Source organism: Schistocerca nitens, chromosome 1 (assembly GCF_023898315.1).
Source record: "Schistocerca nitens isolate TAMUIC-IGC-003100 chromosome 1, iqSchNite1.1, whole genome shotgun sequence".
NCBI lineage: Eukaryota > Metazoa > Arthropoda > Insecta > Orthoptera > Acrididae > Schistocerca > Schistocerca nitens.
In genome coordinates this window covers 655031829-655057791 of record NC_064614.1, presented here as the reverse complement: position 1 = coordinate 655057791, position 25963 = coordinate 655031829, and the positions used below count along the sequence as shown (strand labels likewise).

The 25963-nt window shown below is 43.6% G+C and overlaps 1 protein-coding gene across 1 annotated transcript in view; it reads right to left on the bottom strand.

The window, feature by feature from the left end:
• The window catches only part of LOC126193002 (uncharacterized), a 163791-nt gene extending 138150 nt beyond the window's left edge, over positions 1-25641 (bottom strand). The window contains exons 1-2 of the mRNA XM_049932655.1: positions 25446-25641; positions 8915-9099 (exon numbers count right to left, since the gene is read on the bottom strand). Coding sequence (XP_049788612.1) covers positions 8915-9099; positions 25446-25641 — 381 coding nt within the window. The remainder of the gene's footprint in view (positions 1-8914; positions 9100-25445) is intronic.
• Between the last annotated feature and the right edge of the window lie 322 nt (positions 25642-25963).

Here is a 25963-nt window from a genome sequence, read left to right as displayed (position 1 = left end):
CAACATCAGAAGACTCGTACGTACTCCAGGAAGACCTGCAGAGGATTAATGAATGGTGCGACAGCTGGCAGCTTTCCCTAAACGTAGATAAATGTAATATAATGCGCATACATAGGGGCAGAAATCCATTCCAGTACGATTATGCCATAGGTGGTAAATCATTGGAAGCGGTAACGACCGTAAAATACTTAGGAGTTACTATCCGGAGCGATCTGAAGTGGAATGATCACATAAAACAAATAGTGGGAAAAGCAGGCGCCAGGTTGAGATTCATAGGAAGAATTCTAAGAAAATGTGACTCATCGACGAAAGAAGTAGCTTACAAAACGCTTGTTCGTCCGATTCTTGAGTATTGCTCATCAGTATGGGACCCTTACCAGGTTGGATTAATAGAAGAGATAGACATGATCCAGCGAAAAGCAGCGCGATTCGTCATGGGGACATTTAGTCAGCGCGAGAGCGTTACGGAGATGCTGAACAAGCTCCAGTGGCGGACACTTCAAGAAAGGCGTTACGCAATACGGAGAGGTTTATTATCGAAATTACGAGAGAGCACATTCCGGGAAGAGATGGGCAACATATTACTACCGCCCACATATATCTCGCGTAATGATCACAACGAAAAGATCCGAGAAATTAGAGCAAATACGGAGACTTACAAGCAGTCGTTCTTCCCACGCACAATTCGTGAATGGAACAGGGAAGGGGGGATCAGGTAGTGGTACAATAAGTACCCTCCGCCACACACCGTAAGGTGGCTCGCGGATTATAGATGTAGATGTAGATTTACCCAGATATTGAGCTTCATTGGTCGGAAATTTAAAGGTATTGTCCACCACGTGCTACAGAAATATGAGCCTAGCTAAAATATAGGGGTTCAACAAACATATTAGGAAGTTGCTGTGAGAGCAGAGAATTTTGCACAGTCGTTTTAAACGTAGTCACTTCCCCGCTGATTACGCCATGTGAAAGTAGCTGTCAAATGGTCAATGAGAGATTCTTTTAACTAATTTGAAAGCAATATTTTATCTGCGGATTCTAAAAATAACCCCAAAAAATTTTGGTAGTGGTAAAATCTATGAACGTTACAAATAATTCATTACCTTCTCTTGCTGACAGTACGGGTAATGTAACGGATGATGATAAACAGAAGGCCGAAATTCTAAATATAGCTTTCCAAAACAGCACATTCTTATCCATCATCTATCAGGGATCATTGGAAGAGCTGAAAGTTCCATAGAAATGGAAGAGGCCCAGGTCATAGCAGTCTATAAAAAGAGTAGAAAATCGGATGCGCATAATTACCGGCCAATTTCACTGACACCGATTTGTTGTAGAATCATGGAATATGTTTTGTGTTAAAAAATAATTGCCTTTCTAGACTCCGAGTTGCTCATCTGCAGAAACCAGCCCGGTTTTAGGAAACAGCGGTCATGCGGGACACAGCTGGCCTCTTTGTTCATGATATAGAACAGGCTCCCAGGTTGATGCCATGATCCTCGACTTTCAAAGGGCGTTCGACTCAGTTCCGTACTGTCGCTTGCTGCTAAAAGTGCGCGCTTACGGTCTATCCGATTACATATGCGGCTGGATAGAAAGTTTTCTAACCGATAGAGAGTAGTATGTCATACTGAATGGGGAGACTTCAACAGGTGTGCCACCGGGCAGCGTAATGGGTCCCCAGCTTTTTACGGTTTACATAAGCGGTCTGGTTGATAGTATTGACAGCGGCATCAGACTGTTTGCCGATGAGGCTTTAATCTACAGGTAAGTACACTACTGGCCATTAAATTTGCTACACCAAGAAGAAATGCAGATGATAAACGGGTATTCGTTGGACAAATATATTATACTAGAACTGACATGTAATTAGATTTTCACGCAATTTGGGTGCATAGATCCTGAGAAATCAGTACCCCGAAGAACCACCTCTGGCCGCAATAACGGCCTTGATATGCCTGGGAATTTAGTCAAACAGAGCTTGGATAGCGTGTACACGTACAGCTGCCCATGCAGCTTCAACACGATACCACAGTTCATCAACTGGCGTATTGTGACGAGCCAGTAGCTCGGCCACCATTGACCAAAGGTTTTCAATTGGTGAGAGATCTGGAGAATGTGTTGGCCAGGGCGGCAGTCGAACATTTTCTGTATCCAGAAAGGCCCGTACAGGTCCTGCAACATGTGGTCGTGCATTATCCTGCTGAAATGTAGGGTTTCGCGGGGATCGAATGAAGGGTAGAGCCACGGGTCGTAACACATCTGAAATGTAACGTCAACTGTTCAAAGTGCCGTCAATGCGAAAAAGAGGTGACCGAGACGTGTGACCAATGGCACCCCATACCATCACGCCGGGTGATACGCCAGTATGGCGATGACGAAAACACGCTTCCAATGTGCGTTCACCGCGATGTCGCCAAACACAGATGCGACCATCGTGATGCTGTAAACAGAACCTGGAGTCAACCGAAAAAATGACGTTTTGACATTCGTGCACCCAGGTTCGTCGTTGAGTACATCATCGCAGGCGCTCCTGTCTGTGATGCAGCGTAACCATAGAACACGGTCAGCTGGGCGACAATGCATAAATAATCGTGGACGCGATATTCTTTATTAACTTCTTTCATCCAGTACGTAAACTTGCTTGTCACTAAATTTAAGGAAGTTTAGGACATGACATCAGACACCACAATTTCTTCATTGACGTTCTTGAATGGAATGTACTGGGAGAAAAGGAAGAGGACATGCTAAGAAGAAGGATACGACGTGACAGTTACATGGAATTGAAAGTAACAGCTAGCAACAGTAGAGAGTGGTTGACTAGAGAATGCAGTAGCCTCTGTGATATTTTACCCTTATATACCATCTGTAGGTTGTGTTTGGACTTAAATGACGATTGCTACTTTTGACAGACCTCTTGATAATGGGTTATGCCCGAAAAATGTGAACTAATATGGTTCTATAAACAAGTAAACTGTGTTTCCTAGCGGCCAAATAAGTGGTGAAGAGACGTACTCATAATTCATGTAATGGTCACCTGCGAGACTTTAAGTAAGAAATTAAATTAAATTAACCGTAATGGTCTTCTTATGTCGGTACTCAGCAAGTGAAAGTTACTGCCGTTATATTTCACAGTGTATGGCTTAACGATGAATGCATCCTCGTGAGTAAAATATTCCGGAAGTAAAATACAATTGTGTGTGTCAAATCTGTGTGTGATTTTGCCACACGCTAAATAAATATAAAGAAGAACACGTCGAGATGCATCTGCCGCTGCATGGCGGACCAGAATCTAAAAAACCTGGCCAGAATTTTAAACTCTGCTCCAATATGGCCAAAAATGAATGTAATTGTGTTCTGACCATTCTGATAACGATTTTTATATCAAAATTGAAAAATTCAAAATGGCGGATCCAACATGGCCAAAAGAATCTGGAAAAATGAGTGAAATGGAGAAAAATATTTTCGGTAAACACTTATAATTTTATTGGTAAACTTTATTACAGAACTGCCTCTATTTGTATTAGTCACAGAAATTGAAATTTTTAAATGTCTTCTTAATCCTCTTTCTCTTGTGTTTTTTGTCCTTCATCTTCTTTTCCTTCTTCATCTTCTTCCTCACCGACATTTGTATCCTCATCATTTTCCTAAGCATCTGATTACTCGTAATGCTCTGCAGAATGTACCAATTCTGTTTTCTGAGTGTAAATGATAGCACTTTGCATCTGTCACTAAACAAATGGCTCAGATACGGAGTTCTAGCTAGTAGCTGGATTTTAAGGCTGATTCGCTAAGACAGGAGTAGCCTACATACTTAAGGACGCGATGGAAATGAAGGTAGATTGTTGTGGAATCTAAAACTTATATTTTTCTTTTCGCTCGCGTTCCATAATTTTTTTACTTACATTTCGGAAAGAAGTCAATTGACAAAAAGCCATTGTTAATTAGTGTTTAAATAATGAAATAAGTATTTTAATTAAGTAGAAACATCTGGAATTGCCTACATTTTAAAAAGTCTCGGTCTGATTTCGTCCAATGAATGCCACGTTGTACCTTAGAAAACTCTATCCAACCACTTCTTACGGTACCTTGCTTATGAACGCCTGAAAAAATACTAACAATTTTCATAACGTTTGCATAAACTCCTAGTAGTATGAAAATTGTACAATAGAAGTGACTCTCGCTGAATAAATAATTGAACACATTATTTCACAATTTTTTTGTGAGTATCATTAAATTACGTTTTTATATGCCGATCCATAGTTGGAATCTGTGCACTTAAATGCTTGAAACACTAAGTAAACGTTACAACACGTCCATCGGAAAAGTAGTCTACGGTCAGGTCATTTCAGCCACTAGTTTTTCTTCTGGAAATATTTACATGTGATAATCAAAACTAAGCCTACCTTTATATGTATAATTAATCAGTATTCATCTTCCTTTCTCTTTATAGCATGTTAGTGTCTGCAGTCCACCTACCTCCAACCCTCACCCTTACCCTCAAACATCCCAAAACATTTGAGACTTCTATCTAAGAAAAATTTTTTGAGCATAAGGTAAACATGTCAGCAAATTTAACTCTGGGAAAATTCAGTACAAAGTCATATTTCATACATACAGTGGCGGATACAGGAAAACGTCAAGGAGGGCTCGCTACAGACATCTGGAGCTACCTTTACTCTTACCGTGATAAGAAATAATTGAGTCATATGCAAAGTTCAACAAAGTTTTATTTAAACTGATTATAAACATATACAATACAATGCTATCTCATGATAAAAAATGTTATAATTGTGGTTATCTTTCTTAAATGGTGAATTCTATGCGTCTGTTCTTCCTGGCAAATTGATTAATTACATCGTCAATAGGGCCATCAATTTCACCTTGATTGTTCAACAGAGCTAAGCCATTAAGTCGATACTCCTGCACTGGAGACCTCAGCCACGTCTTTGTACGCTGCTACGTTGAAAAACTTCTTTCTACTGTAGCAATAGATGCAGGTAGACAAGCAAATAATTTGTACAGCGTGTCCAAAGCAGGACAGTCATATCCAGGATAAACGACAACGCTTGCATAAGAGAATCACGATCATTAAGGGCGTTTGTGCTCGTTTGCATGTATTCAAGAATCTCTCCCCTTAGTCTCTTTTTAATGACAAAGGGTGGTTCTTCTTCAACTAGGACTTTTTACTTATTCATTCTTCAGTCTTAATATTTCTGCTTCTGATTGTAAGCCAGCTTCCTATTCGGCGAATAGCTCGTATTTATAACGCTACGTGTCGAAGGTTCTCTGTACAAGAAAACAGTAGAAGATTCGCAACTTTTCTCCAACAAATTCCAGGCCGAACAGCGTATCGAGATCACTAGAATGGCCGTGACGTTCCTCGTAGGTATGTGTTAGCTATCTATGTGCCAGACGGAAACGTATAAAATACCGTGACGCGGACGCGCGTGCTACAGAGGAAAGTAGAACTACGCGATAACTCGATTCAATCGAATCGACTGACGAAAGAAACGAACGAATAGCGCGGGGGCAGCGCGGGTGGCAATGCGGGCGGCTCTGCAACAATGTATGACACACTTCTGTTGTTCCTAATACACTCCAGTTGCATAATCTTCTTGGTTTACATTTTACACTCGTCTTCTTTCTCCCTGTTATTCTGGCATATTTGGTTGCCTCAAACATCGACTTTTCAGCTTCAGCCACGCTCATGGAATATGACTGTCTCATGTTAAACCAAACATATGTTCCTAGCAACTCTGGAGCTTCACACCTGCTAAGTGCCCTGCATGAAAACAAATTACAGGCTTAATAACTTCCGAGAATGACAAAATAGCAACAACCGAAGTTACAAACAACAACGCTTGAAAACTGAAAATAGACAGGGAAAACATAAAAGCATCGCAAAGCGTATCTTCTAACAGCGCTGTCAACTTGAAACAGTTGCATAGTACAGGAGGTACATAAAGTCTGGGAATACTTTCAATTATTTATTGCACAAGAACTAAACATTGTACAGATGTCATACATATTGCATTTTGAAGAGAAACTCTGAAAGTTTTTCCTTACAAACATTCGATATGCGATCCATGAGTGACCCGGCAGTCGTCACTGCGGTAATCGAATTCTTGCCATACTAGTCCCAGCATGGCATCGTCCACTGTTGCAGTCGCTTTCCGTATTCTCTCCCGGGGCTCTGCTACACCACGTGGTAGAGGCGGTACATACACCAGATCTTTAACGTGTCCCCACAGAAAAAAGACACACAGAGTGAGATCTGGTGATCGAGAGGCCACTTCATGAAACAGCTGTCCCCTTCTGTAGCGTGGCCAATCCATCGATGGGACAGCTCCGTGTTTAGGTACCCACGAACTTCACGATGAAAATGGGGTGGAGCCCCATCCTGCTGAACGATGAATGGAGAGTCCGATTGCATTTGAGGCATCAGCCATTGCAGCAACATGTCCCAGTAGGAATATCCAGTGACAGTACTCTCGGCGATAAAGAATGGCCCGTATAGTTATCGACGTGACAAGCCACAAAAAACATTTACCTTTGAGGAATCACGCTCATATTCAATGCATTCATGTGGATGCACTGTACCCCAGATTCGACAATTATGCCTGTTCACTTTCCCATTAGTATGAAAAGTGGCCTCGTCGCTAAGAATTAAGCACTCAACAATGCCATCCCCATCCTCATTCAATTGTTGCAACTGCGAACAAAACTCAAAACGCTTGTCTTTGTTGTTGTCATTGAGCTTCTGCACTAGCTCCAGTTTGAATGGTTTCATAGACAGCTTCTGTCGCAGGACTTTCCACACTGTCATTGGAGCCATTTCGAGTTCGCGGGATGCTCGACGTACCGATTTCTATGGACTCCTTATGAATGTCTCTCGTACGCGCTCCACATTCACTTCACTCACAATGGGACGTCCGATTCTCTTTGCCGGGCACAAGCAACCCGTCGTAACAAATTTGGTGCCAGTGGTAAACGGCCTTTCTTGTTGGTGGCTTCTTACCAAATGATTCAAATGGTTCTGAGCACTATGAGACTTAACATCTGAGGTCATCAGTCCCCTAGACTTAGAACTACTTAAACCTAACTAACCTAAGGACGTCACACATATCCATGCCCGAGGCAGGATTCGAACCTGTGACCATAGCAGTCGCGCGATTCCGTACTGAAGCGCCTAGAACCACTCGGAAACCACGGACGGCGGCTTCTTACCGTACTTGGTTCTAAACATCCGTTGAACAACTGTAGCACACCTGTTTTTGTCTAACTCCAACACACAGAAAGCTCGCTCCGCACCTGAACTCGACATGTTCGCGACGAGCGCTGACTATCAGCAAATTACCAAACTACGCTGTGGCGGTATACATGAAAAAAATAAAAAATAAAAATTCAGTGTTTCTCTTCAAAATGACATATGTATGATATCCGTAAAATGTTTGGTTCTCGTGCAATAAATAATTGAAAGTGTTCCCGGACTTTATGTACACCCTGTTTATGTTCCTTGACCAGGGGTGTAATGACAACAATGACATGTGAAATCCACAGAAACTCGGGTGCTATCGCACACCGAGAGATGTTTCAGTTGATTTTTGAACAACTTTCTGATGCTCAATTCAGTGCTTTTAACCACTATTTTGTTCAAAAAAAGAAAGATCTAGATAACGATTTAAGATGAACAACTATAAAATCCAATTTTTTTAAGTGGAGTCATCGGCAAGTTATACTATATCCGAATTTCTTTTTTTTAATACCGGGTGATCAAAAAGTCAGTATAAATTTGAAAACTGAATAAATCACGGAATAATGTAGATAGAGAGGTACAAATTGACACACATGCTTGGAATGACATGGGGTTTTATTAGACCCACAAAAATACAAAAGTTCAAAAATTGTCCGACATTTGGCGCTTCATCTGATCAGAATAGCAATAATTAGCATAACAAAGTAAGACAAAGCAAAGAGGATGTTCTTTACAGGAAATTCTCAATATGTCCGCCATCATTCCTCAACAACAGCTGTAGTCGAGGAATAATATTGTGAACAGCACTGTAAAGCATGTCCGGAGTTATGGTGAGGCATTGGCGTCGGATGTTGTCTTTCAGCACCCCGAGAGATGTCGGTCGATCACGATACACTTGCAACTTCAGGTAACCCCAAAGCCAATAATCTCACGGACTGAGGTCTGGGGACCTAGGAGGCCAAGCTTGACGAAAGTGGCGGCTGAGCATACGATCATCACCAAACGACGCGCGCAAGAGATCAAATGGCTCTGAGCACTATGGGACTCAACTTCTGAGGTCATTAGTCCCCTTGAACTTAGAACTAGTTAAACCTAACTAACCTAAGGACATCACACACATTCATGCCCGAGGCAGGATTCGAACCTGCGACCGTAGCGGTCTCGCGGATCCAGACTGCAGCGCCTAGAACCGCACGGCCACTTCGGCCGGCGCGCAAGAGATCTTTCACGCGTCTAGCAATATGGGGTGGAGCGCCATCCTGCATAAACATCGTACGTTCCATCAGGTGTTTATCAGCTAGGCTGGGGATGATGCGATTCTGTAACATATCGGCGTACCTCTCACCCGTCACGGTAGTAGTCACTGACGTTTTGCTGTCCAGCGCAATCTGTCAGACATTTTGTGAACTTTTTTTTGGTTCTAATAAAACACTATGTCATTCCAAGCATGTGTGTCAATTTTTACCTCTCTATCTACATTATTCCGTGGTTTATTAAGTTTTCAAATTTATACTGACTTTTTGATCATCCGGTATTTATGGTCACTTTTGCGGGATTATGACCCAATGTACGCTGTGACTGTATCCTAGAGGTTAGGGCAGTGTCTTTAGTGAATATCGACCGCCGATCGGCATCCCGCTGCCTGTTATAAAGTACAGCTGGCGGCGCTGCGGCTGACACTTCACAGGCAGCTGGCCGGCCGTTCCCCGCGGCGGGTGGCGGTGTGCCAGCCACGGCGGCGGCGCCGCTGCGCAGCGTTCTGCAGTTTGAAGCCGCCTCCAATTCATTCTGCGGCGCCACCCCTGAGCCTGCGGCGTACTTTCCCTTGTCTGGACTTCGCCCTAGTCTGGGGCGACATTACCATCCAGTCTAAAATTAGTCGCCGGCGACGCACAGTTTCATTATTCCGGTGGTGTGTCTGTTGTCATGTAAACTAAATACAGCCCACAATAGAGTAGCAGCCTTACATTAAACCGAAGAATTCGTGGAGATGAGGAAGTGGCGGAACACTGACCAGTATTGTACAATCAACCAGTCTCATTGGCTACAGCCAGAGGAAAACTGTCTGTACATGATCCAGCAGTCTTGACTCGTGGGTCCATAGCGGGCCAAAAGGTGACTAAATTCTTTAAGATTGTCCACAGGAGCGTATGGCGTAGATAATTCTTTCTTCTGGGGTGGGGAAGGTCTCAGTTCCGTTAGAGTACAAGCTCTTCATTCAAATCAGTATCCCAAGATATAGCTGCTGAACTGTCACAAACTGTTTCAACATTTAGAATTCAAATTATGATTTCATCTGCTGTAAGTGCTAAGTCAAGCGAATGGAAATAGAAGCACTGCAGTAGAAATACTGTGACACTTATTCATGGTGACGCTCATCGTGAGTATTCGCTGCTTCAGAAGCCGTTTACAAAAAACAGCACAGATCTGAATAAATTGGCAAGTCAGTAGTGAGCCTGAAGATTAGTGTAGTGAGCCTGAAGATTAGTGTTTCTGAAAAGTTTTTGTCCTGAAAGTGTTTTAGTCCTGAATACAAAAATCATTGTGCAAAGTATTGGTGACATCCATACCAAGTGTATTGTTGTGCAGATGTATTTGTATGTCTGGGATCCGGGGTCTCTTCTCAAACCCTTGGCTCAATTTCAAGCGAAGTTGACACACAAAGAGCAAACTATGTGTATAGCACCACTGTGAGGATTGTGTCCTCCAATCTATGGTAGGAGTGAAGGTAAGAGCAAATGTGTGTTTAGACTACCCTGCGTGTAAATAGTATCAGCCTGCCTCATCAACCTGCTTTGCAAGCAGCCTACACAACAGGAGCAAGAAACGATTCTCCAGCACCTGACAAGTAGGTTGCCCTGTACAAGAGGCATGTTGTGGGCACAGTAACTGACTGCTTTATCGACCTGTTTTGTTTTGTGCTGTCTGCTCATTGAGAACGTCATGGCTGGAAGAAGGATGAGATGGATAGAGGATACAGAGAGTAGGCAGGAGGGGATGCATGGGGGGGGGTGCAGAAGGGAATGGAGAGAGAGAGAGGGAGAGAGAGAGAGAGAGAGAGAGAGAGAGAGAGAGAGAGAGGCGAGGGCACAAGGTGATGAACAGAGACAGGAGGAGCAGTCATGTACAAAGAGAGGTGTGAGGAGGAGACGTTCAGTGAGTGGGGAAGGAGGAGATGGTCAGGAAAAGGGGGAGGAGAGGGAGATTTAGGAGGCAGATGGAAAGTGTAGGTGGATGGAAAAGGAGGGTGGGACAGGAGGAGATATAAAGCTCGCCTGATTTTTCTTATAATAGTGCCCCTGTGACAGCTTGGTATTCAACAGCAGAATTTTGAAGTTATCGAGACGCTTTCCACAATGCTTGCCAAATCCATACAGACTGAAATAATCGACTACAGACCACCAGCTGTACCAACACAATATTGTTCCTCTAACACTTTCAGCTCACAAAACCATCATCATTGGAGGGAAACGTGGCCATTGACGGTTTCCACGTATACATCAGTACAATGGCACCTCACGATAAACTTCCCTCTGTCTTGGCACATGCACTATTCGCTAATCATTGTAGCAACTTAACGCCGGTAGATCACGATCACAAACTTGAAATGCGAGCTATGAGATGGAACGAAGTGGCACTGTACTAGCTATTAGAAGTGAACTGCTCGACCTTGTGCTTTCCCATTTATTTAACATAATTTAATTTCAGAATTCATACGAGAAGTACGTACCACATGTGACAATGAACGACGCTGTGACGCACTTTCACGTGACCTTGTTACTTCCTTACTTCACATGCATTACAGCAAGTGGTCAGACTGTAGTGTGGGCTCAAATGTTGTCAGCTCTGAGGGAGATTTCGGTCTGCAACGTTCCTCTCCGCGCAAACGGCCATAGTACTTAACACTTCGTTGCACACGCTCTCCATTGAGATGGCACAAGAGAAGTTGAAGAAGCTGTACTGCTATTGGCTTATGACAGATATATCTGATTTCGCAACATTCAACAGTCTTCAGTTTCCTTTATCATTTTTCCTGTTTTCGAAAGAATACGAAAATATTCTCAAAATTGCACACTCTAGGGTCACATATCCTGCAAAGCATCGCCAGCCCTTTGTAACTACTACCAAAATGAAATATGAATCGAAAGCAAAATTGTATGTTTAAGTATATCAAACTACAGGATGGCCTTGTGGCCTTCCCTAATTTACAGTACATATAAAGCCACACTTCCTCGCTTGAAGTGCTTTTACCGGAACGGATCTGTCTTCTAGAGTATTACCTTCATTTATTTAATGCATTTAAGAGGCTACTACAAAGAGTGTACCAGTATTTATGGTTTATTTACATGGCAACCTTCTAACCATAATATTATACGGACGATACAAAAGTAATAGTCATTGTCATGTAATGTTAGCATGATTAAATTAATACAATTATCGGTTCGTGCACGACAATGCACAGTACATTTATACCATTATTTTCCAAAAAGACGAGTGCGAAAATGAGATTTTTTATGGACTCATACTTCAATTGCTGTTGATCACAGAAACGAGGGGTCAAGTGAAAACTTCATAAAAGAAACGACCTTTGTCAGAAATTTACATTTTTGTAAGTATTAGTTTAACGTCTTGTCGTCAATTAAATTTTTGTGTGACTTACGGGGAACGTCTTAAACATTTTTCTGACATTGTACTAACTTACCTTTCAGTGTAGCTAGTAAAATTCTTTTCTTCAAATTACAGTCCTCACTGGCAAAGACTGCTTTTGTCAGAAAATATAGCAGGAAGTATGAAGAAATGATAGGTGCACTAATTATATTTAACAAACCTCACAATATGCTACTTTTTAAAGATCAAAGGACCAAGATACATTAAAGATACACAGACTGATTAAATAAACGCTGACTGGTTCTATCCAACGGTGTCCCCAGGTCCAATCATATCCAAGTCCAGCTCATTTCCTTCCTCTCTATAGGAGATCTAAATAACTGGCAACAGCAAATGACTCAAATTTTGACTATAAATTCTCTAGATATTCATTTAGGAACCACATCTTCCCGTTTTCCGAAACTTGTGTCTGTTATCCGATAAACCATGGTTTCTGGATATCAAAAGTACCAATTCTAGGGATGGCCACTAGTATAAATTCTGTTCATTGCAAATTGTCGAGTTTTCACCATCTATTCGTAAGATGATGTTCTCGGCAAACGTTGAAACTTTTCCCGATATTGTTATCCTTTACTGACATCCAGAGGTTCAAATTTGCTATACTTAAGCATGTAAAATGTGCACGTAACACCCAGTTTGAGGAATAAACGTAAATTTAACTCCCTTTGTGAACATGTAGCAAGGGTTCTCGGATCATCGGAAGGGTTCTGAGGTAAGTAAACAATATTTTAGTCAGCATTTTTCCACCAATATAAGGGTTCTCAGGTAAGTAAACAACATTTTTAGTCAGCATTTTTACACCAATATATAATTATGACACGTTGTCTCTGTATAATGGGCACTTCATGCATACACAGTTCTAACTATAAACAACAGATAATTAAAAATCCAATTCACATTTATATTTATTTGAGTAAACTTAACCTTCTCCCTCAACATTTCCTACGTCTATTTTTAGAGAAAAATCTACATAAATGAATTCCAAATTCAACAGATTCATCTGTAAAAATGTGTAACCAATTAATATCAATCAATCATATAAAAAAATATTTTTCCGCATGTTCCTTTCGTACTGATTTGGATAAAAGTGGTACCACAGTGACAAAAAAATGGTCTTAACATGACTGAAAAGAATAAATGCCTGCCAAAAATTAAGTGAGACTGAAAGATTGCAAAGTCAGTAAAATATTTCCAATAACATATTTACTCTTTTAAGACAAGGTCATAAAAAAATGGCTCAAAGGCCTCTGAGCACTATGGGACGTAACATCTGAGGTCATCAGTCCCCTAGAACTTAGAACTACTTAAACCTAACTAACCTAAGGACGTCACACACATCCATGCCCGAGGCAGGATTCGAACCTGCGACCGTAGCGGTCGCGCGGTTCCAGACTGAAGCGCCTAGATCCGCACGGCCACACCGGCCGGCAAAGCATGTAAATGTACTGGAGTATATAAATAAATTGTCGAAACTATACTGTTCTACGGAAGTCTTTTCTGTGAGTAGCACACCCTCCTGTAACATGCAAAAGAAGGGAACCAGCGGAAAAGTGCTCCTGTCGGGGCACAAAAAGGTGAATGTAGGTCCCTCTTTAGAAGACTCTAACATGTCACCGTACATAAACTTGGGGGGGGGGGGGGGGCTGAACCCTCCCAGGACGGCGAACTTTAACTTGTATGTGTAGTGGAGGGAAATATTGTACCGCAATTTTGAACATGTAGGCTTAGAGGAAAAAATAAGTTGGACCGCCAGAATTTTTGTACGGCCGAGGTATGGTGGCGACAGTGGCAGTAAGGAAGAAAGCCAAAAGGAGGCAGTAGGAGAAAGTAAACAGAGGCAGTTTGATACGCTGTAAATAAATGGTAGACAAAGGAGACAATGGGAGAGAGACATGTAATAACAACAGCAATGAGTGGAAGATGCTGATTATGGAGGCGTAACTACAAAGAGAGACCCGGTAAAGGATTTAGAATGTTCTGTATTAAGACAGCGCAAATATGTTCAATGCAAAAATTTCAGGGGAGACAGCTGGTCCCTATAATGACTTCATTTGAACTGTACAATCGACCAAACGTTTTAAAACTTCCACAGACTCCATCCGTCGTTTACTCCTCTTGAAAAAAAAAAAAAAAAACTCAGTGACTGATAACTGACTAGAAAACACCCACTGAGTGTTGTTACGCTGTTGTAAATAGATCGAAATTATTTGTTACGCACACTGTCATTACAGCACTACGAATGAAACTCTGAGTAACTCTAGAGTCTTAAATTTTAAAAACTTTAAGTTTTGGAAATCACTGCATTGTTTAAGTAATGTTTCCTTTACTTCAAGTTTATTGATGTCAGACGCCACACTTTATATTCATTACAACAAGTAATTTCCAAGGAGGGTGACTTCACACTACAAAAAAGGAAAGAAAGGGAAAAAAATTGTCCACCCCCTCAATCCTTATCTACACCCCTGAAGGTCTGGGAATAGTTCTGCAAGTTTAAACGAAAATGTATAACGCCATAATCGACTGTCAACTTTACATAAGAGACGTCCAAGAACGTGAACATTATAGAAGCCAACAATGAAGAAGATTTTCTAATAAAAGTTGTTTATTAGTGTGTTGATTGCATCACCCAGTATTGTTTTATGATAAACACCAATTATTTTAAAAAATGTATTTGACGCAATCTTAATTATACGTTTTTCATATAATATTTCAGTTCGTAAAAATATGAAATTTGTGCTTCGGTAGCAGCGTGGAAGTCGCCTTCTGTAGACACTTCTCGTCCTTTTTATTTATTCACATATTGATAAGGACTTCTCTGCCTCAAAGAACCTGTAGTCAAAATGGTTCAAACGGCTCTAAGCACTATGGGACTTAACATCTGAGGTCATCAGTCCCCTAGACTTAGGACTACTTAAACCTAACTAACCTAAGGACATCACACAAATCTATGCCGGAGGCAGGGTTCAAACCTGCGACCGTAGCAGCAGCGCGGTTCCGGACTGAAGCGCCTAGAACCGCTCGGCCACAGCGGCCGGCAGAACTTGTAGGTATTTATCCATCTGCTAATGTAGATTATTTTTACCTACAAACTGTAAGGCATGTATTACATAAGTAGCCTAAATTTTGAGGTCAGGTGGCCAAAAGAATTCCTCTGTTAACAGAGCTTGCTGCTGTGAACACACTTTCTTCCGTCGCCTCGTGCTGAGAGGATGTGTTGATCTGCTTTTGTGTTATGATAAAGAAATGGGCACTTGAAGCAACGTCTCTGTGGCTTATGGTGAGGTGGTTGCTTGCTTGTGAAGCCCTAACATTTACTTCGCGAGAGAGTGTGGAGTCATATTCAACACGGGCAACACTAATTCTTTGTTCGAGTACCCAGCTTTGTTAGGACATGCTGAAATCAGTATCTAATTTTTAGTTAGTCATCTGTGGAACATATTTCACATAAAGGGTTCAACTTCAAGGGCACTGAACTCACAGCTTAAGGTTAAAAATAGAGACAGTCTCTCAAATGGCTACATCTGTCAGAAGTGAAATTGAAAGAAGGCGTGTTTTTCGGTGCCAACATTCCAAACCTGATATTCGATCCCAACTTTGAATGAAAAATAACTTTTAATGAGAGGGGCGGTAGTTTATAATGCAACGTGGTTATTAAGAAGTTCTTAGGCAACAAAAAATACCCGTATTCTATTCCTGTTGTAGTCAACAGTCTAGAAAAGTTTAAGGTATCAGACTGTTTGATGAACATGGTGATTCACTGTTTGCACAGTCGTCTCCAATACCGCTGCAGCCAGAAAAAAATCCTGCAAGAACGGGACCAACGACGACTGAAGAGAATCGTTCAACGTGACAGAAGTGCAACCCTTCCGCAAATTGCTGCAGATTTCAATGCTGGGCCATAAAGAAATTTGAGCGTGCGAGCCACTCAACGAAACATCATCGATCAGGACTTGTATATCCATAAAAATTTCACGACACAAAGCCTTACGCCTCGCCTGAGCCCGTCGACACCGACATTAGACTGTTGATGACTGGTAACATGTTGCCTGGTCGGACGTGTCTCGTTTCAGATTGTATCGAACGGACGAGTACGGAGGCAATATCATGAATCCATGGATCCTGCATGTCATCAGGGGACTGTTGAAGCTGGTGGAGGCTCTGTAATGGTGTGTCGCGTGTTCTGTTGGAGTGATATAGGATCCCTGCCATGTATAGATAGTGTGACAGGTGACACTTAAGTAAGTATCCTGTCTGATCACTGCATCCATTCATTTCAATTGTGCATTCCGTCGGTCTTGGACAATTTCAGCAAGACAATGTGACACCCCACACGTCCAGAATTGCTACGGAGTGGCTCCGGAAACATTCTCCTTAGTTTAAACACTTCTGCTGGTCACCAACCCCCCCAGACAAGAACGTTAATGAGCATATCTGGGATGTCTTGCAGCGTCCTGTTCAGAAGAGATATCCACCCCCCTCGTACTCTTACGGATTCATGTTGTCAGTTCCCTCCAGCACAACTTCAAACATTACTCGAGTCCATGTCACGTCGTGTTACGGCACTTATGCGTGCTCGCGGGGACCCTACACGATATTAGGCAGGTGTACCAGTTTCTCTCGCTGTTCAATGTATATTCAACGTTTTAAGAAGACAAAAAACAAACAAAAGCCAACCAACACACAAATTCTTTGTATTACAAAAATGTTTTCAAGGGTTTACCTGAATTAAGTCTTGGAAAATCAAATTACTTTACCTTCCAGGTACATTTCTTTTGCTGCTTCTGGTTTATCAAGAAGGCACCTAGTGAAAAAATGATATGTGCTGGAACAAAGCTGTATTCAATGCCCAAAGCCAGGAGATTAAGCTATTAACTAAAAAAAGGAAATACAAAAAATGTCGTTAGTTTATCTTACTGTTTTCTACTTTGTTGGCACATATGTAGCATCGGTCGCAGTTGTAATATCTCAACTTGTGTCCAGTCTTATATAAGCGGACAGAATTTCATCTGGAACGTTGTCAAACTAGCTCAACTGCAGAAGTAAAGCAAATCTTGGTGAAAGTGCTAAAAGAGAATTTATGACGAATGTTAGCCCATTGCTGTTTAGGTGTCTGCTGACTTAATACATGTCAAACCAACAGCCAATGCAAGAGACAAAAGGTGAATCGGGTAAATAAAATATTCATCATAAAAAAAAACTAATTGGGTTTTAATGTCCCTTTAACGACGCCCCAAATATTTTTCATGGCTGTCACAGTTTATTAATGTAAGATTGGTCGTGATGAAAAGAAATTTAATTAATTAACACTGTTAAGACAGAGCACAGGCAGTGTTGGGTGGGCAATGGGAAAGAGCTTTCTTGGCCAGAGCTACGTTTGACATATTGACGACATGCCACGAACGAGGAAGTGTGGTAACTAATGGCGAGAATAACACCATTCTCAGTGTGATCGGGGGGGGGGGGGGGGGGAAGAGGCAATATCTGCCAGATTCCTTAAGAATACCTACGGAAGAGCCAGGGGAAAGCGACACTACGTGAGAAACTCAATCGAGAGGCGTGAAAAGTCAGTACGTCAGAGGATACTCCAGAGAACAGTGCAGCAGACTACCAAGTCAGTCGGTAACATGAATTACAAATCGTTACCAGAAAGCGGTCACAGATAGACAGTTAGTAGTCGTCGGGAGCAGTACCACAGCCGATTCTCCAAATCACAAGAGAGTGGGACTTTGACGTTGCTGCAGTAAAAACTGTTAGAGATCCGTACACATTCGAGGGAGGAAGATTGAGTTCCGGGAAGACAACTGAGTTTCCGATAAGTATCCATCAAGAGTTATTTCGTTTCATCAGTTATCATCTTGTGTTTTCTACCTGTTAAACAAGAAAAGCTGTAATTGAGAATAAGATATGATATGCAGTGCCTGTGTTGCTCAGAATTACGATGCATTTTTTTTTTTTTAGACATGCTTTCGTGTCCGAACGAATATTGCATCGTAATCCTGAATAACACAGGCACTTCAATATTGTATTTATTCGCTGACTCCGGGAACGCGACTTTCAATTAAAATGTCACCCTGTACGGGAATATACATAATGGACACTTGGTTGACGACAATGGAAGTCTGAGCCTGGCCGTGGAGCGTGCCTATTGCTAGGGCGACCGCTCACGATAAGCGGGAAATCCGGGCGCGAGAACCGGTCCAGGACATATTTTCATTTTTATCATTCTGTTATACAGCTGATGGTTTTCCATACTCTCAACTGCGATTACGTTTCATATACTGTGTATATTGTCTGTAGTAGCAATGAAAATTATTTGACATTTTGTGTCAGAACACAGAGAGAAGCAAGTGTTGGCTCGTAATCGTATTTGTCTCCTGGTGAGAATAACGTATCTGACTGTGTCAATCACAATGAGTAATAGCTGGTATCTTCTGTCTGTCAGATTATAAAAAGAGGTTCTGTCTGGCATTCGTCTCCAATTGTAGTTAAGGTATTTGATTGTGTATAGCTGGAAAGAGTCGCAAGCAGAGCCCTCGTCTCTGAGCAAGCAGAGCCATCGTCTATAATAGATCAAAGTAGAACGCAGAAAGCGAGCGCAATGGCGGTATCAACTTGTCTGAACTGTACCAATCGCTCCCGAAATCCAAACGCTTGACCAAGTTATGCAACATAATTATATTTAAACAGTTTTAATGACAAGGTGGCCCATGCACTGATTCCCAAGTACCTAAAGTTCGTATTAATTTCATGATACGGACTTACCGATTATTAAATTAAATACCTGATCCACGTAAATCCCTGTTTTACTACATGTTGCTGTGTGCGCGCAGATTAATAGAAAACATTACAATTTTTCGTTACATACGCTTCAAGAACATTCAACTGATACACGAAATCCATTGCAAAAGACAGTACGTTGGGTCTGGGATAGCTATCAGATAAAGATATGTATTAAAATGGTAGACCATTTCCTACAGATCCATTAAACGAAATAGAGTCGTGTGAATATAATCATTACGTGATAGAAAGATAGAAAGAAAGAGCGAGAACCACTCGTGCACTATACCAGTGAATTCAGTCATGGTGAGCCTGACTGAATTTACTTGAGGGAGGGGAAGTCTTCGCCTCTCCCCATCTCCAAGCCTAAGACTGTCCTCGCTTCTTGCATATGAAGTGACGTGAAGGCCGCAGTAGAGGGAAGACACTGCGCTTTGGCTGCTCTGCCTGTGATTTCGCACTAAAGAACTGTGTCCGCCAGTTTTTCCTAGCTCCTGCGAATGGCATTTTTAGTTTTACTCCCACCGAGGATAAAAAAAAGAAACTTCCAATCCGTCGGCCCGCTATGTACTAAGAAGTCTGTGCCTAGGACCATCTCATGAACTCATGTTTGTAGTCAGCTAAAAAAATGGCTCTGAGCACTATGGGACTTAACATCTGTGGTCATCAGTCCCCTAGAACTTACAACTACTTAAACCTAACTAACCTAAGGACATCACACACATCCATGCCCGAGGCAGGATTCGAACCTGCGACCGTAGCAGTCGCGCGATTAGTCAGCTAATGACGGGTAGTTTTGCATGGAAAGAAATTGAAATTCCACTTTTCACTAGTTCTTAGGGCGCTTTTCTCTGATTGTTGGTGGCAAATTCCTCCCATCCCACTGTCGCAGCGTCCGCCTGTCGCCTCTGCGCTCGGTGGTAAAAAACGACACACAGGACGTCTTTTGGAATATTTTACTTCCTTTCAGACCAGGGGAAAAGATAGGCTGCGCAGAAATAGGCCTCTTGACTCCCATCTACTGCGAATTGTGCTGGACGTCCAACCGTCCGCCGTGTCTTTGTAGGAGAGCCGAGAGGCGAACGGCAAGAGTACGCGGTAGATCGCTCCTCTGCTGGAAGATTCGCTATGGTGCCAGTGTTGTCCCTTAGCCTGCGAAAGCTGGCCTCGTCGCAGGGTAACACCTCAGGTGATGGCATTTCCTGTTCTTATCCCCTGTGCCTTACGAATGCACGTCCGCCCCTCAACGCCCACATGCTAGAGTCGGCCAGGCCGCTGTCCACACACCGCTCTCATCGTACCACCAAAGCATGTTTCACAAAGTAAAATCCAACCTCTACGTAAGCCCATATTGTTAAATAGAGAAGAAGAAGATGCTCCGACTTTACAGTCTCATTAAATCAGAGATAGATTCAATCGATACAAATGTGATTTGTCGAATTATTAAATAGATTTACAGGTCAGGAAGAGAAAAAAATGATGAGAGGTAGGCCAGGGGGGAATGACCCTGCACAAGGCAAGGCTTTACATGGAGTGGTAGGGAGTACTTATTTGCAAAGATATCCAGCCACTATGACACGTCTCCAAACAAGGCCAAACTATGGGGAAAATAAATAAAATATTGTTTTGTGTTTGCACCCTTATTCAGTCCCCATTTTTCTGGGGTAATCAGTCTTGTGGCTGCTTTGATGCCGCGTGCGACGAATTCCTCTCGGATGTACCAACCTCTTTATCTCAGAGTAGCAGTTGCAATTTATGTCCTCAATCGTGTGCTGAATATATTCCACCCTGTGTCTTCCTCTACATTTGCTACCTTCTACAGTTCCCTCAGGTACCGTGGAGGTCACTCCCTGATGTCTTAACAGATATCCTAGCATGATCACACTTATCAGTATGTTCCATATATTCCTTTTCTCACTGATTCTGCGAAGAAGCTCCTCATTCCTTAACTTATCAGTCCATCTAATTTTCAAAATTCTTCTATAGAACGGCATCTCAAACGCTTCGATTCTCTTGTGTTCAGGTTTTACCACAGTCCACGTTTCACTACCATACAATGCTGTGCTCCAAACGTACATTCTCAGAAATATCTTCCTCAAATTGTGGCGTATGTTCGATACCAGTAGACTTTTCTTGGCCAGGAATGCTCTTTTTGCCATTACTAGTTTGCTCTTTATGGCCTCCTTCCTCCGTCCATTATTTTGCTGCCTAGGCGGCAGAATTCCGTAACTTCATCTACTTCGTGGCCCCCATTTCTGATGTTAAGTTCCTCGCTACTCTCATTTTTGCTACTTCTCATTACTTTCTTCTATTTACTCTGTACTTACTAGACTGTACATTCCACTCTACAGTTCCTGTAATTCTTCTTCTCTTTCACTGGCGATAGCAACGTCAAAATCGAGTCTTATCGTTGATATCTTTTACCCTGGGTTTTAATCTCACTTTTGAACCTTTCTTTCATTTGCGTCATTGGTTTTTTGACATGTAATCCCAACAGGTGGGGCAAAAGATTATACCCTGTCTTGCAGCCTTTTCAATCCGAGTACATCGCTCTTGGTCTTCCACTCTTATTCCCCGTCTTTGCTCTTGTACGTTATCCGTCTTTCCCTATAACTTACCCCTATTTATTTCAGAATTTCGAACATCTTGTACCATTGACATCCTCTGAACGTGCCTTGATTTTTCTGTAGTATTGCATTCGTTATCAAACGCAACCTATCCCACTTCTTTGCGCATTGACTGTTTCTGACTAGTCTCTTAAATTGCAACCTACTCTTCATGTCTACTAAATTGTGATGTAAGTCTATATCTGCCCCTGGCTACGTCTTGCCTGACCATGATGTGGGCCGGCCGGAGTGGCCAAGCGGTTCTATGCACTACAGTCCGGAACCGCGCGACCGCTACGGTCGCCGGTTCGAATCCTGCCTCGGGCATGGATGTGTGTGATGTCCTTAGGTTAGTTAGGTTTAAGTACTTCTAAGTTCTAGGGGACTTACGACCTCAGCAATTGAGTCCCATAGTGCTCAGAGCCATTTGAACCATTTGAACCATGATGTGGTTTAACTGGAATCTTGTCATATTTCCCAGCGGTTTTCACCTATTCTCCCCCCTTTGTGACTCTTGAACAGAGTATTCGCTGTTATTATCAGAAATTTATTGCAGTACTCACTGAGCCGTGTGGCTCGTCAGCGATATTCCCGCCGCCGGTATGGGTCATCTTTCCGGTGGTGTGCGCAGAGCGCGCGCTGGCGCCACCTACCGGGCCGATCGGGAGCGAGTGGAAAAGCTGAGGAATAGGGAGTGATTATGCTTTGGGCCGCCGAGCAGTAACGGCGTTTTGGGAACTGTGGCGGACAGCTAAGGTCCGATGTTAGCCAGCAAGCAGGGCACGTCCAGAAGGGGCTGTTTACTCGGGTGACGGCGCCGTGGCAAATATCGCCAGCGTGGAAAGAGACGTTATTGGGAAGCCGTTGGTGTTGTTTTTCCGCTTGCTTCATGTCTCCTGGCATCGGGATCTGCGGCGGCTGGCTTCGTCGGACAAGCAAGAGGGTGAGGGTCCTACTTGTCCTGTGAACTGCAGTCGGAATCCACTACTGGGCTCTGTGCGGTTGAATGTACACTCCTGGAAATTGAAATAAGAACACCGTGAATTCATTGTCCCAGGAAGGGGAAACTTTATTGACACATTCCTGGGGTCAGATACATCACATGATCACACTGACAGAACCACAGGCACATAGACACAGGCAACAGAGCATGCACAATGTCGGCACTAGTACAGTGTATATCCACATTTCGCAGCAATGCAGGCTGCTATTCTCCCATGGAGACGATCGTAGAGATGCTGGATGTAGTCCTGTCGAACGGCTTGCCATGCCATTTCCACCTGGCGCCTCACTTGGACCAGCGTTCGTGCTGGACGTGCAGACCGCGTGAGACGACGCTTCATCCAGTCCCAAACATGCTCAATGGGGGACAGATCCGGAGATCTTGCTGGCCAGGGTGTTGACTTACACCTTCTAGAGCACATTGGGTGGCACGGGATACATGCGGACGTGCATTGTCCTGTTGGAACAGCAAGTTCCCTTGCCGGTCTAGGAATGGTAGAACGATGGGTTCGATGACGGTTTGGATGTACCGTGCACTATTCAGTGTCCCCTCGACGATCACGAGTGGTGTACGGCCAGTGTAGGAGATCGCTCCCCACACCATGATGCCGGGTGTTGGCCCTGTGTGCCTCGGTCGTATGCAGTCCTGATTGTGGCGCTCACCTGCACGGCGCCAAACACGCATACAACCATCATTGGCACCAAGGCAGAAGTGACTCTCATCGCTGAAGACGACACGTCTCCATTCGTCCCTCCATTCACGCCTGTCGCGACACCACTGGAGGCGGGCTGCACGATGTTGGGGCGTGAGCGGAAGACGGCCTAACGGTGTGCGGGACCGTAGCCCAGCTTCATGGAGACGGTTGCGAATGGTCCTCGCCGATACCCCAGGAGCAACAGTGTCCCTAATTTGCTGGGAAGTGGCGGTGCGGTCCCCTACGGCACTGCGTAGGATCCTACGGTCTTGGCGTGCATCCATGCGTCGCTGCGGTCCGGTCCCAGGTCGACGGGCACGTGCACCTTCCGCCGACCACTGGCGACAACATCGATGTACTGTGGAGACCTCACGCCCCACGTGTTGAGCAATTCGGCGGTACGTCCACCCGGCCTCCCGCATGCCCACTATACGCCCTCGCTCAAAGTCCGTCAACTGCACATACGGTTCACGTCCACGCTGTCGCGGCATGCTACCAGTGTTAAAGACTGCGATGGAGCTCCGTATGCCACGGCAAACTGGCTGACACTGACGGCGGCGGTGCACAAATGCTGCGCAGCTAGCGCCATTCGACGGCCAACACCGCGGTTCCTGGTGTGTCCGCTGTGCCGTGCGTGTGATCATTGCTTGTACAGTCCTCTCGCAATGTCCGGAGCAAGTATGGTGGGTCTGACACACCGGTGTCAATGTGTTCTTTTTTCCATTTCCAGGAGTGTATTTTCTTGGGCGGTCGTCGCTACTCCTGAGTCTGGCCTACATTGTGTTGATTTTAAATGGTTTAGTACGTAATGTTTTAAGGTGTATGTGGTGTGATCATTAACATTTACGAGAACCTGGAGTACTGAGACATTCCGTTGTAGATCCCTAATGTCAAGGTTTAACCGCCATCAGAAACAGTTTGCTGGTCCTTGTTTAGATACCGCCAGTTTATTGTATTTATATCACACCACGGAGCTAAGATGGCCAGTCGCTATGTGTTACTTTTCTGTTTGAACTAATAGCGTGTCTGAGAGAAATCAGTATTTTCTAAATTATTACCAGTTATGGAGACGCCAGTTGTTATTCTATTGATGGTGGTACTAGAATTCCTTAAATGACAGTCGATCAATATTGTAATTAATTTCATGTATTAATTTTACTGATGTGCTATAATGAGTTATTGTGTTTCTAGTCATTTAAGGCAGATGTCAGTCTGTTGTAGATACCCACTAGTTCTGGGATTTTCTCGTGCCCATTCGTGACCGTTGCTGCTCCCGTGTGTGGGGCCATGTCGAGCCTGTATTGAAAACAGCTGAACGGGCGGACGTCCGTTTTCTGAGCGTAGCTGTGGAATCTCACGAGCTTGTTTGTTCACCTAAAATTTTGTATGTTATCTACTAAATTAACTGAATTATTTTTGTAATAACACTCACTGTCGTAATGAAAGAGTACATTAGGTATAAAATTTAACTCATTTCAGTAAATGTGTAATAGGCCATAAGTGCTGCGGTTTTATGAATGTTTCAATTTGAACTAATTTATTTTCATCTGAATGGTAAATTTTAAAGATGTGTGGCAGTTTTAAACATGTGATTTATTGTCAAGTTCTCCTACTTAAAGGTACCAAATAAAATGTTACGTGCAACTGTCGATGGTGATTGCCTGATGTGTTACTTTGGTCCAGTCTTACCATGCTACAGCCTATTGTGCTGAGTTTGCGTCGTTGCGTGAAAGGTTTAATTACATGTTGCCTTCGTACGAATCAGAACTTATCCCCTGCGTTCTAGAATCACTCATGACAGGCATCCCAGGATATTTTCTCACTCTCACTAGGTAAGAGGTGACTCAGTAAACCTCAGATTACATTGTGGTATTAGCCGAGCGGTCTGCGGCGCTGTAGTCATGGTCCGTGCGGCTGGTCCCGGCGGAGGTTCGAGTCCTCCCTCGGGCATGGGCGTGTGTGTGTGTGTGTGTGTGTCCTTAGGATAGTTTAGGTTAAGTACTGTGTAAACGTAGGGACTGATGACCTTAGCAGTTAAGTCCCATAAGATTTCACACACATTTGAACATTACATTGTAGTCAACGTCCTGATTGTGCTACAAAGGCCAGACAATCGTCCAACCTCTTCTTGAACACGACTATTGATCTCATACTATTGAAGTGAACCACAGAAAATGTATTCTGGTGGGTAGAGTCTGCAGTGAGCACTGCTGGGTAGAGAGAACCGTCGTGCTGCTTGTGAGGAAGCGCACGACTCCCACCTCGGGTGCCATGGTTTACGATGATGGCGAGGGAGACTGAAGGACGTTATGGGTGGCTGCAACACTGGTGAAGGTAACGATTCTTCATTATTCTCTTAGGTTTGAACATTTATTTGTATATGGGGCTCCCGGCGTTATGCCGTAATATTCTTGCGTTAGAGTCGCAGGTGCAGCGTACGGCCTGCGGCGTTCGCGCTCAGGTGGAAGGCAGGCTGCTTGCACGGTGAACCTCGACACGTCATTCCCAACTCGGCGGCGGCGGCCAGAGCACTCGCCAAGAGACGGCCAGCATTGTCAGACGACAGCGACGAGCTAACTCTGGCTGGAGAACAGGGAACTGGTTCGTCGTCTGCATCCGACTGAGGCAGCGGCATGTTACTCGACAGGCGGACAGGCGCTAGCCGGCGGTTCGCAGCTGGTGGCAGCGGTGGCGGCTGTGCCTTAAGTATGGCAGCGTCCGACACAGCGTAGCCCAGCTAAAGTGACGACAGTCTTGGCACATAGCGTCTGACCTCTTTTTGTCCGGCAACAACTAGACATGGCATTAACTCAGCAAGTCGTTAGAAGTACCCTTCAGAAATATTGAGCCATCCGGTCTCTACAGCCGTCCATAGTTGCGAATGGGTTTCTGGCGCAGGATTTTGTGCACGAATTACCTCTCGTTAAATCCCGTAAATATTCTATGGGATTCATGTC